General features: G+C 66.1%; 1 protein-coding gene across 1 annotated transcript; it reads left to right on the top strand.

Annotated features, from left to right (window-relative positions):
* Window positions 1–3685: 3685 nt before the first annotated feature.
* Window positions 3686–13614, top strand: LOC127036388 (protein bicaudal D-like). Its single transcript, XM_050927228.1, is given in 10 exon segments — window positions 3686–3741; window positions 5084–5347; window positions 5667–5879; window positions 8579–8731; window positions 9036–9446; window positions 11451–12072; window positions 12075–12127; window positions 12313–12464; window positions 12586–12778; window positions 13301–13614. Coding segments are annotated over 9 exon segments (2016 nt in total). The 5' UTR covers window positions 3686–3741; window positions 5084–5134; the 3' UTR covers window positions 13307–13614.
* The last annotated feature ends 1142 nt before the right edge of the window (window positions 13615–14756 follow it).

Raw genomic sequence — 14756 nt, 5'->3', positions numbered from 1 at the left:
ATAGCCAATCCCAGCTCTCTTATGCGGCCAGCCGCTGCCACTCCAACAGGGCCGCTTCTCTTCACCTGTGCTTCCAAATAAAAGGTTTAAACAGAGTTGGCTTGGTGCGACTCTGTGAGGAGAAGCAGGCAGGGTGGCATGAATAGAGCAGTTTGGGTACAGGCAGGGCAGGCTGCCCTGGCCAAGGGGTATAATGTTCCAGGGTAGCCAGCAGGCCTGGCCTTCAGTGCCTCGCTTCCAGCAGCCTGTGGATGCCATGCTGGTTGCCATGTGCCGGAAGCAGGGCTGCTTCAGAGCAAGGCTGCCCCTTGGCATGAGTGAAGGCAGGAGGCAGCCATCACTGCTGCAGCTAAGGGCCCTCACAAGCTGTGCATAAGAGGTTGGAGGGGTGGGGTGTACCAACGGGGGGGCCATCAGTGCTCCTCTGTCACTCCTATCAGCCCCTGGGGCAGGGGTGTCAGATGGCATCACTCACCAATGGGAGCCATCATGGCTGCCAGTCATCGCCCCTCCCATGAGCCCCGGGGGCAGGCCTGTCTGTTAGCGTCACTCACGCCAATGGGAGCCATCATGGCTGCCAGTCATCGCCCCTCCCATGAGCCCCTGGGGCAGGCCTGTCTGTTAGCGTCACTCACGCCAATGGGAGCCATCATGGCTGCCAGTCATCGCCCCTCCCATGAGCCCCGGGGGCAGGCCTGTCTGTTAGCGTCACTCACGCCAATGGGAGCCATCATGGCTGCCAGTCATCGCCCCTCCCATGAGCCCCTGGGGCAGGCTTGTCTGTTAGCTTCACTCACGCCAATGGGAGCCATCATGGCTGCCAGTCATCGCCCCTCCCATGAGCCCCGGGGGCAGGCCTGTCTGTTAGCGTCACTCACGCCAATGGGAGCCATCATGGCTGCCAGTCATCGCCCCTCCCATGAGCCCCTGGGGCAGGCCTGTCTGTCAGCGTCACTCACGCCAATGGGAGCCATCATGGCTGCCAGTCATCCCCCCTCCCATGAGCCCCTGGGGCAGGCCTGTCTGTCAGCGTCACTCACGCCAATGGGAGCCATCATGGCTGCCAGTCATCCCCCCTCCCATGAGCCCCGGGGGCAGGCCTGTCTGTTAGCGTCACTCACGCCAATGGGAGCCATCATGGCTGCCAGTCATCGCCCCTCCCATGAGCCCCTGGGGCAGGCCTGTCTGTTAGCGTCACTCACGCCAATGGGAGCCATCATGGCTGCCAGTCATCGCCCCTCCCATGAGCCCCGGGGGCAGGCCTGTCTGTTAGCGTCAGTCACGCCAATGGGAGCCATCATGGCTGCCAGTCATCGCCCCTCCCATGAGCCCCGGGGGCAGGCCTGTCTGTTAGCGTCACTCACGCCAATGGGAGCCATCATGGCTGCCAGTCATCCCCCCTCCCATGAGCCCCGGGGGCAGGCCTGTCTGTCAGCGTCACTCACGCCAATGGGAGCCATCATGGCTGCCAGTCATCCCCCCTCCCATGAGCCCCGGGGGCAGGCCCGTCTGTCAGCGTCACTCACGCCAATGGGAGCCATCATGGCTGCCAGTCATCCCCCCTCCCATGAGCCCCTGGGGCAGGCCTGTCTGTCAGCGTCACTCACGCCAATGGGAGCCATCATGGCTGCCAGTCATCGCCCCTCCCATGAGCCCCTGGGGCAGGCCTGTCTGGTAGCGTCACTCACGCCAATGGGAGCCATCATGGCTGCCAGTCATCGCCCCTCCCATGAGCCCCGGGGGCAGGCCTGTCTGTTAGCGTCAGTCACGCCAATGGGAGCCATCATGGCTGCCAGTCATCCCCCCTCCCATGAGCCCCGGGGGCAGGCCTGTCTGTTAGCGTCACTCACGCCAATGGGAGCCATCATGGCTGCCAGTCATCCCCCCTCCCATGAGCCCCGGGGGCAGGCCTGTTAGCGTCACTCACGCCAATGGGAGCCATCATGGCTGCCAGTCATCGCCCCTCCCATGAGCCCCTGGGGCAGGCCTGTCTGTCAGCGTCACTCACGCCAATGGGAGCCATCATGGCTGCCAGTCATCGCCCCTCCCATGAGCCCCGGGGGCAGGCCTGTCTGTTAGCGTCACTCACGCCAATGGGAGCCATCATGGCTGCCAGTCATCGCCCCTCCCATGAGCCCCGGGGGCAGGCCTGTCTGTTAGCGTCACTCACGCCAATGGGAGCCATCATGGCTGCCAGTCATCGCCCCTCCCATGAGCCCCGGGGGCAGGCCTGTCTGTTAGCGTCACTCACGCCAATGGGAGCCATCATGGCTGCCAGTCATCGCCCCTCCCATGAGCCCCGGGGGCAGGCCTGTCTGTTAGCGTTGTCAGGGACTCTAACCCAGACGGCAAAGTTCGTTGTCTGACCGCAAGAGAGACAGGCAACACCAGCAAGGTCCAATCAAAAGCTCTTTATTGACAAGTGCACACATCAATAGAGAGCAGCTCGTCTCCAGAGAGAACCAGCCTGCTCTTTACATCTTAGTATAAGCCTATATAGACAGTTCCGTCGCGTCATAAATTATTCACTGGAGCAACCCACCCCCTTCTTCTAACAACTAGAAACTAGACACCTTTAGTATACATGCATGCCTAAAGTTAGAAATGTAGGGGAGTTAAAAACAAACAAAGAACAAAACCAGGGAGCGAAAACAAGGAGGCTGGGAAACTAGGACTCTTATCAGTTCTTCGAAGGAGCTGCCCGAACACAGCACATCTGGTACTATGCCAGGAATGCAGCTTCTCTCTTATCTCACTTTTTCCCAGCGCTTGTGAGACATGCTGCTGCTTCTCAGTGTTTTCCACTCAGGGATTACCCACAAACCTCTGTTAGCCTGACTTTGGTCAGGTTGGCATACCTGCTTTTGTCTGCTATATCTTTATTCAGGCCTAACAGCGTCAGTCACGCCAATGGGAGCCATCATGGCTGCCAGTCATCGCCCCTCCCATGAGCCCCGGGGGCAGGCCTGTCTGTTAGCGTCACTCACGCCAATGGGAGCCATCATGGCTGCCAGTCATCGCCCCTCCCATGAGCCCCGGGGGCAGGCCTGTCTGTCAGCGTCACTCACGCCAATGGGAGCCATCATGGGTCGGGGCAGTTCTCGGGGGGGGGGCGCTATTATAGGTGGCATTTCCCCCTCCCCCTCACCTCAGAGAGGCGGGAGGGAAGGGAGGGGCCCCTCTAGTTGGCGCTAAACCAATGGGAGAGAGGGCCAGCCCCAAAGAGGTTCGGTCCCATCGACTTTGGCCCTGTCAATCAATGGCTTCCCGCCCTCCACCGACGTTGGACGGGTCTCGAGGGACGGAGGGAAGCGCCAGCCAATCAGGAGACGAAGCCTTGGGGAAGCCTCGCGCTTCGTCGGTTAGGCGGGAAGGCTGGGAGACAGCGAACAATCAGGAGAGAAGGAGGGCGTGGCTAGAGAGCTCGTCCAATCAGATGAGAAGCCGTTGAAAGGCGACGGAGCTCATGACAGTGGACGGGACTGGACGTGGCGTGACTGACTAACAGCTCGGCCTATCGGTGGAGGAAAAAAAGACAGCGACCAATGGGAAGAGGGGGGAAGGGCGGGAAGAGGTGCGCCCGGCCAATCAGAACGGGGGACGGGGCGTGGCCTCCGTGAGGCGCGCGAGGAATTTCAAACAGGGAGGGGCGGGGGGCGTATATAGAAGGGAGGGGCGGGACCGTGGCAGGCCTGGTGGCGGCAGTGACAGCAGCAGCGGCGCCCGCGGAGCGGCGGCCGGGTGAGCGCCGCGGGGTGGGGGGCGGCCGGCAGCCGCCTGGCCGCGCCGCGCTCGGGAGCCGGGGCGGGAGGGGACCCGCCCAGCCTCCCGCATCGGGGGGAGCGCGCGCCCCTGGCCCGCGCGCGGCCCGCAACGAGGCTGGGCGCTGAGGGGAGGCCCCGCCCCCTCGGCCCAGAACGAGGCAGTCCTGGCTGCCATTGGAGGAGGCGGGCCCCGCCCCCGGCTCGGAACGAGGCCGAGTAGGGGACGCTCCCGGGGGAGGAGCTACCTGGTCCCCCGCCCCCTGAGGGAGCATCCTCCGCCCCGCCCCGTGGGGGGCCTCTGAGCCCCCCCTGCGTCTGCCCCGCCCCCCCCCGCCCCGTGGGGGGCCTCTGAGCCCCCCCTGCGTCTGCCCCGCCCCCCCCCGCCCCGTGGGGGGCCTCTGAGCCCCCCCTGCGTCTGCCCCGCCCCCCCCCGCCCCGTGGGGGGCCTCTGAGCCCCCCCTGCGTCTGCCCCGCCCCCCCCCGCCCCGTGGGGGGCCTCTGAGCCCCCCCTGCGTCTGCCCCGCCCCCCCCCGCCCCGTGGGGGGCCTCTGAGCCCCCCCTGCGTCTGCCCCGCCCCCCCCGCCCCGTGGGGGGCCTCTGAGCCCCCCCCTGCGTCTGCCCCGCCCCCCCGCCCCGTGGGGGGCCTCTGAGCCCCCCCCTGCGTCTGCCCCGCCCCCCCGCCCCGTGGGGGGCCTCTGAGCCCCCCCCTGCGTCTGCCCCGCCCCCCCCGCCCCGTGGGGGGCCTCTGAGCCCCCCCTGCGTCTGCCCCTCCCCCCCGCTCCCGGGGGAGGAGCTACCTGGTCCCCCGCCCCCTGAGGGAGCATCCTCCGCCCTGCCCCGTGGGGGGCCTCTGAGCCCCCCCTGCGTCTGCCCCGCCCCCCCCGCCCCGTGGGGGGCCTCTGAGCCCCCCCTGCGTCTGCCCCGCCCCCCCGTCCCGTGGGGGGCCTCTGAGCCCCCCCTGCGTCTGCCCCGCCCCCCCGTCCCGTGGGGGGCCTCTGAGCCCCCCCTGCGTCTGCCCCGCCCCCCCGTCCCGTGGGGGGCCTCTGAGCCCCCCCTGCGTCTGCCTCGCCCCCCCGCCCCGTGGGGGGCCTCTGAGCCCCCACTTCTGCCCTTTACCCCCCACCCCCTGAGGGAGGTCTCTGGGCCCCTCCCACTTGCCCCACTCCTGCTCCTTCCCCCCACTCTTTGGGGGCCTCTTTCTCCCCCTGCATCTCCCCCCTTCCTTCCTCTCCCCTACTTCAGGGGCACATGTGGGGGGAGGGTACAGGTGCATAGGACTGCAGGAGGTTATAGCTTTCACTCCTTCTCCCTGCCCGCAGGCATCCCCGCTGCCTCCCGCCGGGCCCCAGACCTGCCCCCCAGTGCCCACCATGGAGCTGGCCCAAGTGCCCGCAGACCTGGCCCAGCTGCAGGCAGAGGTGGGGCGCCTGGCGGCCGAGCTGCAGGAGGCAACGCAGGAGAAAGTCCAGGCCGCCCAGTATGGGCTGGCGGTGCTGGAGGAGAATGGGGTGCTCAAGCAGCGCTGCGGGGAGCTGGAGGGGCAGTTAGACAGGCTGAGCTCGGAGCTGACCCAAATGAAGGAGGTAAGCGGGGGCAGGCACAGAACCTGATCAGCCCAGTTACCACTAGGGAGAGCCCCCCCCCATCCCCTGTCCCAGCACCGTGTGGGTGTGCCCAGATTGGGGTCAGCCTGGCACTGCAGGGGGAGCCCCCCCACATCCCCTGTCCCAGCACCGTGTGGGTGTGCCCAGATTGGGGTCAGCCTGGCACTGCAGGGGGAGCCCCCCCACATCCCCTGCCCCAGCACTCTGTGTGTGTGCCCTTTGCGCCAGGCATTCTGCCGAACACGTTAGCCTGGCTGACCCCTCCTCACCAATTCTCTCTCTGCCCTCTGGTTGGCAGGTCCTGGCTGAGTGTCACAGCAGCCACAAGCGGGCAGCAGTGGCCGGGGAGAACCGAGAGGAGAGCCTGGTGCGCGAGGCTGCGGCCAAGGAGGCCCAGCTGGCAGCCCGCCTTGAGGAGCAGCAGGGGGAGCTGAGGCAGCTGCGACGCCAGCTGAGCAACACGGGTGCTGAGAGCGAGCGGCTGAGCGCTGCTCTGCAGGACCTGCGCCAGGTGAGTGCCCTGCGGTCCCCTGTTCCTGGCATCCCCTCTAGCCCGGGTCCAAGCATTCCCCTCCCCATGCAGCCTGGATCAGAGCAAGGAGCCACAGCTCCTGTGCTCAGGAGTAGTCCTAGGAGGACCCCTTCAGTGGGCTGGACCCCTTAGGGTCTCCCTCTTTCCCCCTTGGCTTCCCCGACTTCCTGGGACTGCCCCTCAGAGCCTGCAGCACCCCTGCGTCATGCTGTACGTTCCCTGCAGCGAGCCCACCTGAATGGGACACCTGCGGGAGGCTTGTACCCCGAGAGAGAGAACTGCCCCCCTCTCAGCAGGGGGTTATCGGTTGTCTGGTTAGTGCAGAGAATAGGAATTTACAACCTGGCTCATCCTGGTTACCCACAGCCCAGCCAAAGGGTGTCCACTTGGCTCCCACTTTGTCCCTCTCTCCTGTCCTGTTCCCCAGCTGCTCGCAGTGGCTGGTTGTGTGTGGTCCTTAGTGATTGGTGATTGGATTTGCCATTGTCTGCACGTTGACCTGGGCCCCAAACCTGGGACAGCCAGGTGCCATTTGCCTCTCCTAGAGTGAGCAGCCTCTTCACACCCCCTAGTTACCATCTGGGGAAAAGTATCAGGGGAGCTGTGTTAGGCTGGCTCTGTAAGAGCAGCAGAGTCCTGTGGCACTGGAGAGACTAACAGCCGGATTGGAGCAGGAGCTTCCGCATCCGACGAGGTGGATGTTCATCCACGAAAGCTCACGCGCCAACACGTCTGTTAATCTATCCGGTGCCACAGGCTCTGCTGCATATGGGGAAAGTGAGGCTCACGCAGAGTTCGTACCAAGTATTACAGCAGATTCCTACTCTGTCCTACCCTGACACGGACTCACAGATCATGCCCACTCTTGTCCCTGTGCGGTCTGTGGGGGGAACTCCCTTCAGGGCGACAGCCTTTCTTGGGGGTCCACTCCACCTCCTGGAGCTGCATCTCTCTGAGCCTTAGCACGTCTGTCACTGCCGTGGGTCCCTGTGACGAAGTGGGGGCTTTTCTTGGTTTTTCTGTGTTTTCCAGTGGGTTACATGCAGAGGGAGTGGGACTCAGTGTCCCTGGCTGTTACTGGTTTAACGAGGGGAGAGGAGGGGAGAGGGAATTTGTTGGGGGACAGGACCAGAGAGGGAACTTGGGACCCCGGCCGATGGCCTGGAGGATGGAGACCCCAGTGACTGGTGACCTGGATGCCCAGCTCAGGAGTTGCAGCCGGTTCTGGCCAATGGGGGACAATGGGCTGTGGGGAGAGGACCCCGGTGACCTGACCAGCCGGCTCTGGCCAGAGGGGTGCTGAGAGGAGAGGAGACCCAGGCCTTCTGGTTTTACGAGCTTGCTTACCTGGAGAGAAGACAATGGACAGAGGGGACTTGGGGCCGGGGATATCAGATGCCCAGCTGGGAAGCAGGGGGGCTCTGGGCTGGAGGGGGAGCAGGCAGAGCCCCCCTGGCTGCAGGGGGATGGGGATGTGCTGGGCTGAGGGAGGCCAGGCCTGAGGCCCTGAGAGGTTCCTGTGCTGTGTTCAACTCTCAATAAAACCTCCTGTTTTATGCTGGCTGAGAGTCGCTCTGGGCTAGTGACCGGAGGGGTGTGGGTGTGTGTGTGTGTGTGTGTGTGTGTGTGTGTGTGTGAAGAGGCCCGGGGAGTCCAGAGCGAGGGGACTCCCTGGGGTGGCCCACAGCAGAGACAGACGTGCTAAGGCTCAGAGAGGTGCAGCTCCAGGAGGTGGAGGGGCCTGAGCCTGAAGGAGAGTGGCCCCCCAAAGAAGGGCTGTCGCACTGAAAGGGGCACCCTCCATGGACCGCACGGGGCCACAAGTGGGCACGATCTGTGAGTCAGTCCCCTTGCTCTGGGCCCCCAGGGCCTCCACCCCCTGAAGGGGATAATCCGCCCCCCCCCCCCCCCGCACACCCATTCACTAGCCCGGAGCGACTCTCAGCCAGCGTAACGCTGGAGGATTTATCAAGCATCTGACCCCAGCACAGGAAACTTTTTGGCCTCAGGCCTGGCTTCCCTCAGCCCAGCACATCCCAGTCTCCCTTGCATCCAGGGGGGCTCTGCTTGCTCCCCCTCTCCAGCCCCGAGCCCCCCCACTCCCAGCGGGGCATTTGCTACCCCCAGCCCCAATCCCGCCTCTGTCCATTGGTTTCTCTCCGGGTAACTGGGATGGCCTGGGCCCCCTCTCCTGTCCTCTGGCCCCTCAGGCTGGAGTCGGCTCCTCAGGTCACCGGGGTCCTCTCCCCACAGCCCATTGTCCCCCATTGGCCAGAACCGGCTGTAACTCCTGAGCTGGGCCTCTGGGTCACCAGTCGCTGGGCTCTCCATCCTCCAGGCCATCGGCCGGGGTTCCAACTTCCCCCTCCCCCCCTCGTTAAACCAACAACCCCCAGGGATACTGAGTCCCACTCCCTCTGCATGTAACCCAGTGGAAAAACAAGGAAAAAACCAGACAATCCCCCACGTTGTCACATATGCCCAAACTCACCCCTTGTGCCAGTGAGCAGCTGGAAAGCCAGGAGTGGTCGGCACCTGGTAGAGTGCCCAGAGTCCGTGATTCCTCTGTGGTGGGCTGTGCCATAGCTTGAGTCCCCAGGCTCTCTCCTCTCCCCCAGGGATCCTGGGTGGGCCCCCTCCTGCCCCACCGGGGCACTAATGGTGCCCCTTTGCCTCAGGAGTGCCAGGCCCTGGATGCAGAGAAGGCCCAGCTGCGGGAGGAGCTGAAGCAGCACAAGAGCCGGGAGCTGCGGCAGCTGCAGGACTGCGCTGAGCTGGAGGAGGAGAACATCTCCCTGCAGAAGCAGGTGTCCGTGCTCAAGGGCAATCAGGTACCTTGCCCCCAGCCCCTCACGCTGCGGAGACCTTGTGAGCTGCCTCTCAGGTTGGCGGGAAGACCTCCTGGAGTCCCTGTGCTGGAGGGGCTGATTGTGCCTCACTTGTGACAAGGAGTGGCCCACGGGACAAGAGAGGGCAAGGATACTGCTTGTGTGGCCAGTGCCGACTGGCTCCCCCTCCTAAACCCTCTGAGGGTGTCTGGGGAGAGAACCCAGGAGTCCTGGCTCCCAGACCCCAGTCCCCTCCCAGAGCCAGGGAGAGAACCCAGGAGTCCTGACACCCCTCTCCCTCTGGCAGGTGGAGTTTGAGGCCCTCAAGCATGAGCTGCGGCGCCGGGAGGAGGAGGTGGCGCTGGCTGGGGTCCAGCTGGAGGAGCTGGGGCGGCTGCGGGAGCTGGCGGAGCGGCAGCTGGAGGAGGCGGTGGAGGCCCTGGCGCTGGAGCGGGAGCAGCAGAGGGAGCTGCGGCGGGAGCTGGTGGCCTGCACCGGGGGCCGTCCTGGCTCACTGGGCAGCCTGCAGGCCGGCCTGGAGGAGCTAAGCCAGGATGAGGAGCTGGACAGCGGGTTCGCCAATGGCAGCGCCAGCGTGGGGGACTTTGGGGAGCGGGTGTCCACCCCCCACACCTGCCCTGCACCTGGCCTCGTCGCCGACCTCTTCAGTGAGCTCAGCCTGGCAGAGGAGCACAAGCTGCGGCAGCAGCTGTTCCAGGTTGGGGCAGGGCCAGGGGATTCCAGCTGCTGTGGGGCGGGGCTGGGAGGCCTCGGGGGCGGGGCCGGGGGAATTCCAGCTGCTGTGGGGCGGGGCCGGGAGGCCTCGGGGCGGGGCCGGGGGAATTCCAGCTGCTCTGGGTGGGGCTGGGAGGATTCCAGCTGTTCTGGGGTGGTTGTGGGGCTGAGGACTCGGGGGCGGGGCTGGGGGGATTCCAGCTGCTCTGGGGTGGGGCTGAGGACTCGGGGGCGGGGCTGGGGGGATTCCAGCTGCTCTGGGGTGGGGCTGGGAGGACTCGGGGGCGGGGCCGGGGGGATTCCAGCTGCTCTGGGGCGGGGCCAGGGGATTCCAGCATCTCTGGGGTGGGGCTGGGAGGACTCGGGGGCGGGGCCGGGGGGATTCCAGCTGTTCTGGGGTGGGGCTGGGAGGACTCGGGGGTGGGGCCGGGGGGATTCCAGCTGCTCTGGGGTGGGGCTGGGAGGACTCGGGGGCAGGGCCGCGGGAATTCCAGCTGCTCTGGGGTGGGGCCAGGGGATTCCAGCTGCTCTGGGGTGGGGCTGGGAGGACTCAGGGGTGGGGCCGGGGGGATTCCAGCTGCTCTGGGGTGGGTGTGGGGCTGAGGACTCAGGGGCAGGGCTGGGGGGATTCCAGCTGCCTTGGGGTAGGACTGGGAGGACTCGACGGCTGGGCCAGGGGATTCTAGCTGCTCTGGGGTGGGGCCAGGGGATTCCAGCTGCTCTGGGGTGGGGCTGGGAGGACTCAGGGGCGGGGCCGCGGGAATTCCAGCTGCTCTGGGGTGGGTGTGGGGCTGAGGACTCAGGGGCAGGGCTGGGGGGATTCCAGCTGCCTTGGGGTAGGACTGGGAGGACTCGACGGCTGGGCCAGGGGATTCTAGCTGCTCTGGGGTGGGGCCAGGGGATTCCAGCTGCTCTGGGGTGGGGCTGGGAGGACTTGAGGGTGGGGCCGCGGGAATTCCAGCTGCTCTGGGGTGGGTGTGGGAGCAGGGGATTCCAGCTGCCCCAGGTCAGGGCAGACACCACAGCATCTCAGGTTAGGGGTGGGGGCCTGGAGGCTCCTGGCAGGGTGGCGGGGGGCAGATTACCTCGGGGTAGCGGTCTTGTGCCAGGGGCTCCAGGGGAGGGAAGCCGAGGGAACTCTTAGCGCTGGGGGTGGCCAGTGTCCGCCTTGGGGGCCTGCTGCCCTGCACCCAGGCCCGGTTTGGATCCAGGAGCAGATGAAGGGCTAAGCCCGTTAGGTGGATAAAGAGGGGCCCGGTCACTAGCAATGGGGAGCCTGATGGGCAGGAGCAGCTGGGGGGTGGGGGGGGGTGTCATCAGTTAACCCCTTCATTGCCGACCCCCCCCTTCTCTGCACATCGATGGGGCCCTTAACACTTCTGGGACCAGGAAGCAGCCTTCCCTGCCTCCACTCATTTTGCCCCTGGAATGTCACAGGCAGGTCAGTGGGGCAGGCTTCCAACTGGTGTGAAGCGGGAGGCGCTGGTGCCGCGTCACCCACAGCCGGTTCTCACCTGCGCCCGTCGTCCTCGCTGAGGGGGTGGAGCATGGCGGAAGCCACTGATGCACCCCACATCCTGCAGCAGCAGGCCCCCACCCCCCGTAGAGCACCTTGTGTCTTGCTTGGCATCTGCACCTGGGCCGTGCAGCTCCGCACCCAGCAAGCAGGTGCCCGAATCATCCAGCCTCTTGGGGCTTTCCACAAAGCTGCTCTTCTGGTGTCCCATTGAACCCGCAAAGCACTCAGAGACACGGTATGGGAGCTGTATGCCCCCTTCCCACCCCCATGGAGACTGGTGCCAGGCGCTGCACAGACCCCACAAGAGCGGGTCCCTGAGCAGACAACGGGGAGGGGAGAAAGATGTGGCAAGTTGGGGATTGAACCCAGGAGTCCTGGCTCCCAAGCCCCTCTTCCCCCACCCAGAGCGCGGCTAGAACCCAGGCATCCTGCCCCCATGCTCACAGGCCTGCCGTCTCTGCCCCGCAGGTGGACCGGGAGAGAGCCTCCCTGGCGGCTGATGTGCAGGAGGCCCGGTGGCAGCTGGACAGCGCCAGGGAGGCATTGACAGAGCAGCAGCAGCGCAATGGCCTCCTCCTGGAGCAGCTCAAGGCTAGGCCAGCATCCCCGGAGCCCCAGCCCTGGCAGGACCTGGTGGCGCAGCTGGAGGGGCAGCTGCGGGCCTCCCGGAAGCTGGCAGGGGAGCTGCAGGCCCGGCTGGCCCAGGCCCAGGAGGAGCTGCTGGGGCTGACGGAGGAACTGGCCAACCTCTACCACCAGGTCTGTGCCTGGCGCGGCCTGACACCGCAGCGCGTGGTGCTGGATTATTACCGGGATGGGCGCAGCGCCAGGAGACCGCCGGCGGGCAAGCCCCGTCTCCAGCTGGAGCCAGGGGCAGGGCCCTGCGGGGACCAGTCGCCCCCCGGTTCACCTGGGGAGCCCCTCAATGTCTCCAACCTGGCGGCAGTGCTGCGGGAGCAGTTGGGGCACCTGCAGGGGGCGCTGGTCCTGTGGCGGCAGCAGCCCCCCAGGCAGGGCCCGCCGGCCGTCGAGCTCGAGCGGGATAAGGAGGCGCTGGCCGAGGAGGTGATGAAGCTCCGCTCCCTGCTCAGCACAAGCGAGAGCAGATCGCCACGCTGCGCACCGTGCTCAAGGCCAACAAGCAGGTGGGCGCGCTGCGGGGGGCTCGCTGGGCACGGTAACCCCCTCCCTTTAGCCGCCCCCTTTCATTGGGGGAGGAGGGGTCGTGGCTGCAGGTGTGCAGGCCCAACCGTTTCCCCCCCCGATGCGGAGGCTGTGGGGGGCGGGGGGTACATATGCCCACTCGGCTCTCACCCCCCTCTCCTTCCAGGCGGCGGAGGCAGCGCTCTCCAACCTGAAGGGGCAGTACGAGGGGGAGAAGGCCTTGGTGTCCGACACCATGCTGAAGCTGCGCCGCGAGCTGAAGGCCCTGAAGGAGGACGCCACCACCTTCTCCTCCTTGCGTGCCATGTTTGCCAGCAGGTGAGGGGAGCTACTGGGTGGGGGCGTGGCTGTCCCACTGGCGTGGGGCTAGCCGTAGGGGACAAGGCCAGGGGTGGGTGGAGCCCCTGGCTAGCCCCCCTGACCCCCTGCGTCCCCCCAGGTGTGACCAGTACGTGTCCCAGCTGGACGAGATGCAGCGGCAGCTGGCGGTGGCGGAGGACGAGAAGAAGACGCTGAGCTCCCTGCTGCGCATGGCCATCCAGCAGAAGCTGGCGCTCACCCAGCGCCTGGAGAGCCTGGAGAGCCCAGCCCGCGGCACCAGGGCCAGACCCCGCAGCACCAGGAGCACCGCGGTACGGCAGAGGCGTGCCCCCTTCGTGGCCAGCCAGGGCCACCCCCGGTGGCACAGAACCAGGCCGGGGCTCTGAGGGCCCTGGCTGTACCCCACGGCCACGGTCCTGTCCCAGACCTTGGGGCCAGAGGGGTCACTCATCTCCTCCTGCCCCCAGGGGTGGCAGCCTGGGTCCCCAGGGTTGGGGAGCCACGGGCTGCTGTGCTCCTGACCCCCCACAATGACCTTTGCTGGGTTGGGAGTTGAGGTGCCTGGAGGTGGTTTTCTCCTGCTCTGAGTGAAGGGTTCAGGCTCTCTGCAGACTCAGGCACATCTCACTGGCTGCTTCTTGTCCAGCCATGGGGCCTGCTCCCTGGCTGGTCTCTGCCCCCCAGGCAGGGAGAGGGCAGTGGGGCTGAGCTGTGAGGCAGCCAGGCCGTCTCCCCTTGATATCAGTCCCAGCCTGGGGGTGGGGATCGGTGCCATGGGGGGGGCTGTGTCCCCTTTGCTCTGCTCTGAGGGTGACTGGGCTCTTCCCACACAGCACTGACACCGTGGGAGCGCCCTTACAGAGAAACCTGTGGGAGTGGTGCCAACCAGAGCCAGCGCCAGGACCAGCACCGCCCGTGCCTTCAGTGCTGCAAACAGCTTCCGGATCCCTGACCTCTGCCGCAGCCGCTGTGCCTTAACCGCTCCGGGCTAGGTAGGGTGGAGCCAGCCGGCCTGGCTGAGTGAAACCTTCTCCTCCTGCCTTTGTCCCCGCACTTATGGGGCAGGGGCCTGGCCTCATGCTCAGAGGAGCGCCCCCCTCAACACACACAGGGCAGGGGCATCTCAGTGTGGGGCCAGGCCTGGTGCTCAGAGGAGCGTGTCGTCCCTGTTTCCCCACACACACAGACACACAGACACACACAGCAGGGGCGTCTTGGTGCGGGGCTAGGCCTGGTGCTCAGAGCTTCCCACACATGCACACAGAGGGCAGGGGCCCCGGGTGGGGGGCCAGGCCTGGTGCTCAGAGGCCCCCAACCCCTGCACTTTTGAGGCACTATCCTCTTTTCTCTCTGCCATATTTTGCACTCAGAGCTGGTGATCTCAGGGGAGTGGCTGGGGGGTACACGGAGTGTGGGGGCGGTCAGGAGCTGTGCTGTATGAACTGCTGTGTGTATCTCCCGGGCTCCGGCAAGTGACCAGGGCCTGGTTACTTTGCATCCAATTAAAGGGCTTTGGTCTCCTCTCGGGTGTGGAGCTCTGGTCCGTGCCCTTGCTGCGACCCGGGGTGGCTGAAGGCACCACGGGGGCCGGGCTGGCACCGCCCACCTGCAGGATGGGGGTGGATCCAAGTGGACAGTGTCACAGACTCCCAGGTGGGGCCCACTCCTGGCCCCATGGGGGGAATCCCCTTCAGAGTACCAGCCCTTCTTGGGGATCAGGCCCCTCTACTGCCTGGAGCTGCACCTCTCTGAGCCTCAGCACATCTGTCTCTGCTGTGGGTCCCCCCAGGGAGTCCCCTCGCTCTGGGCCCCGGGGGCCTCCCCACCCCCCCGTGTTCACTAGCCTGGAGCGACTCTCAGCCAGTGTACCACAGGAGGGTTTATCCAGCCCAGGAAACTCTCTGGCCCTTGGCCTGTCCTCCGTCAGCCCAGCACATCCCAGTCCCCCTGCAGCCAGGGGGGCTCTGCCTGCTCCCCCTGTCCAGTCCCGACCCCCCCTGCTGCCAGCCAGCCGGGCTCCCAGCTTCCCTCTCCCCTCATTAAACCAGCAACCCCCAGGGACATGGAGTCTCATCCCCCCTGCCTACAACCCAGTGACTGAACCCAGAGACCCTCCCACTATCTCATGGCTGGGTTGGGGCGAGCTTGGGGCTGGGCTGGCTGAGGGCAGGACAGGATGGCTTTTGGGGGGCAGGGGGAAGTCTTTGCTTCAGGCCCTACCTGGCTTCACAGAGCCCCTGCCCAGAATGAGAGGACCCCCCCCCCCATGCCCTTGCTGGGTCAGGGCCC

This window comes from Gopherus flavomarginatus, chromosome 18 (genome assembly GCF_025201925.1).
Source record: "Gopherus flavomarginatus isolate rGopFla2 chromosome 18, rGopFla2.mat.asm, whole genome shotgun sequence".
NCBI classification, from domain to species: Eukaryota; Metazoa; Chordata; order Testudines; family Testudinidae; genus Gopherus; species Gopherus flavomarginatus.
This window is presented reverse-complemented; position numbering and strand designations above follow the sequence as displayed.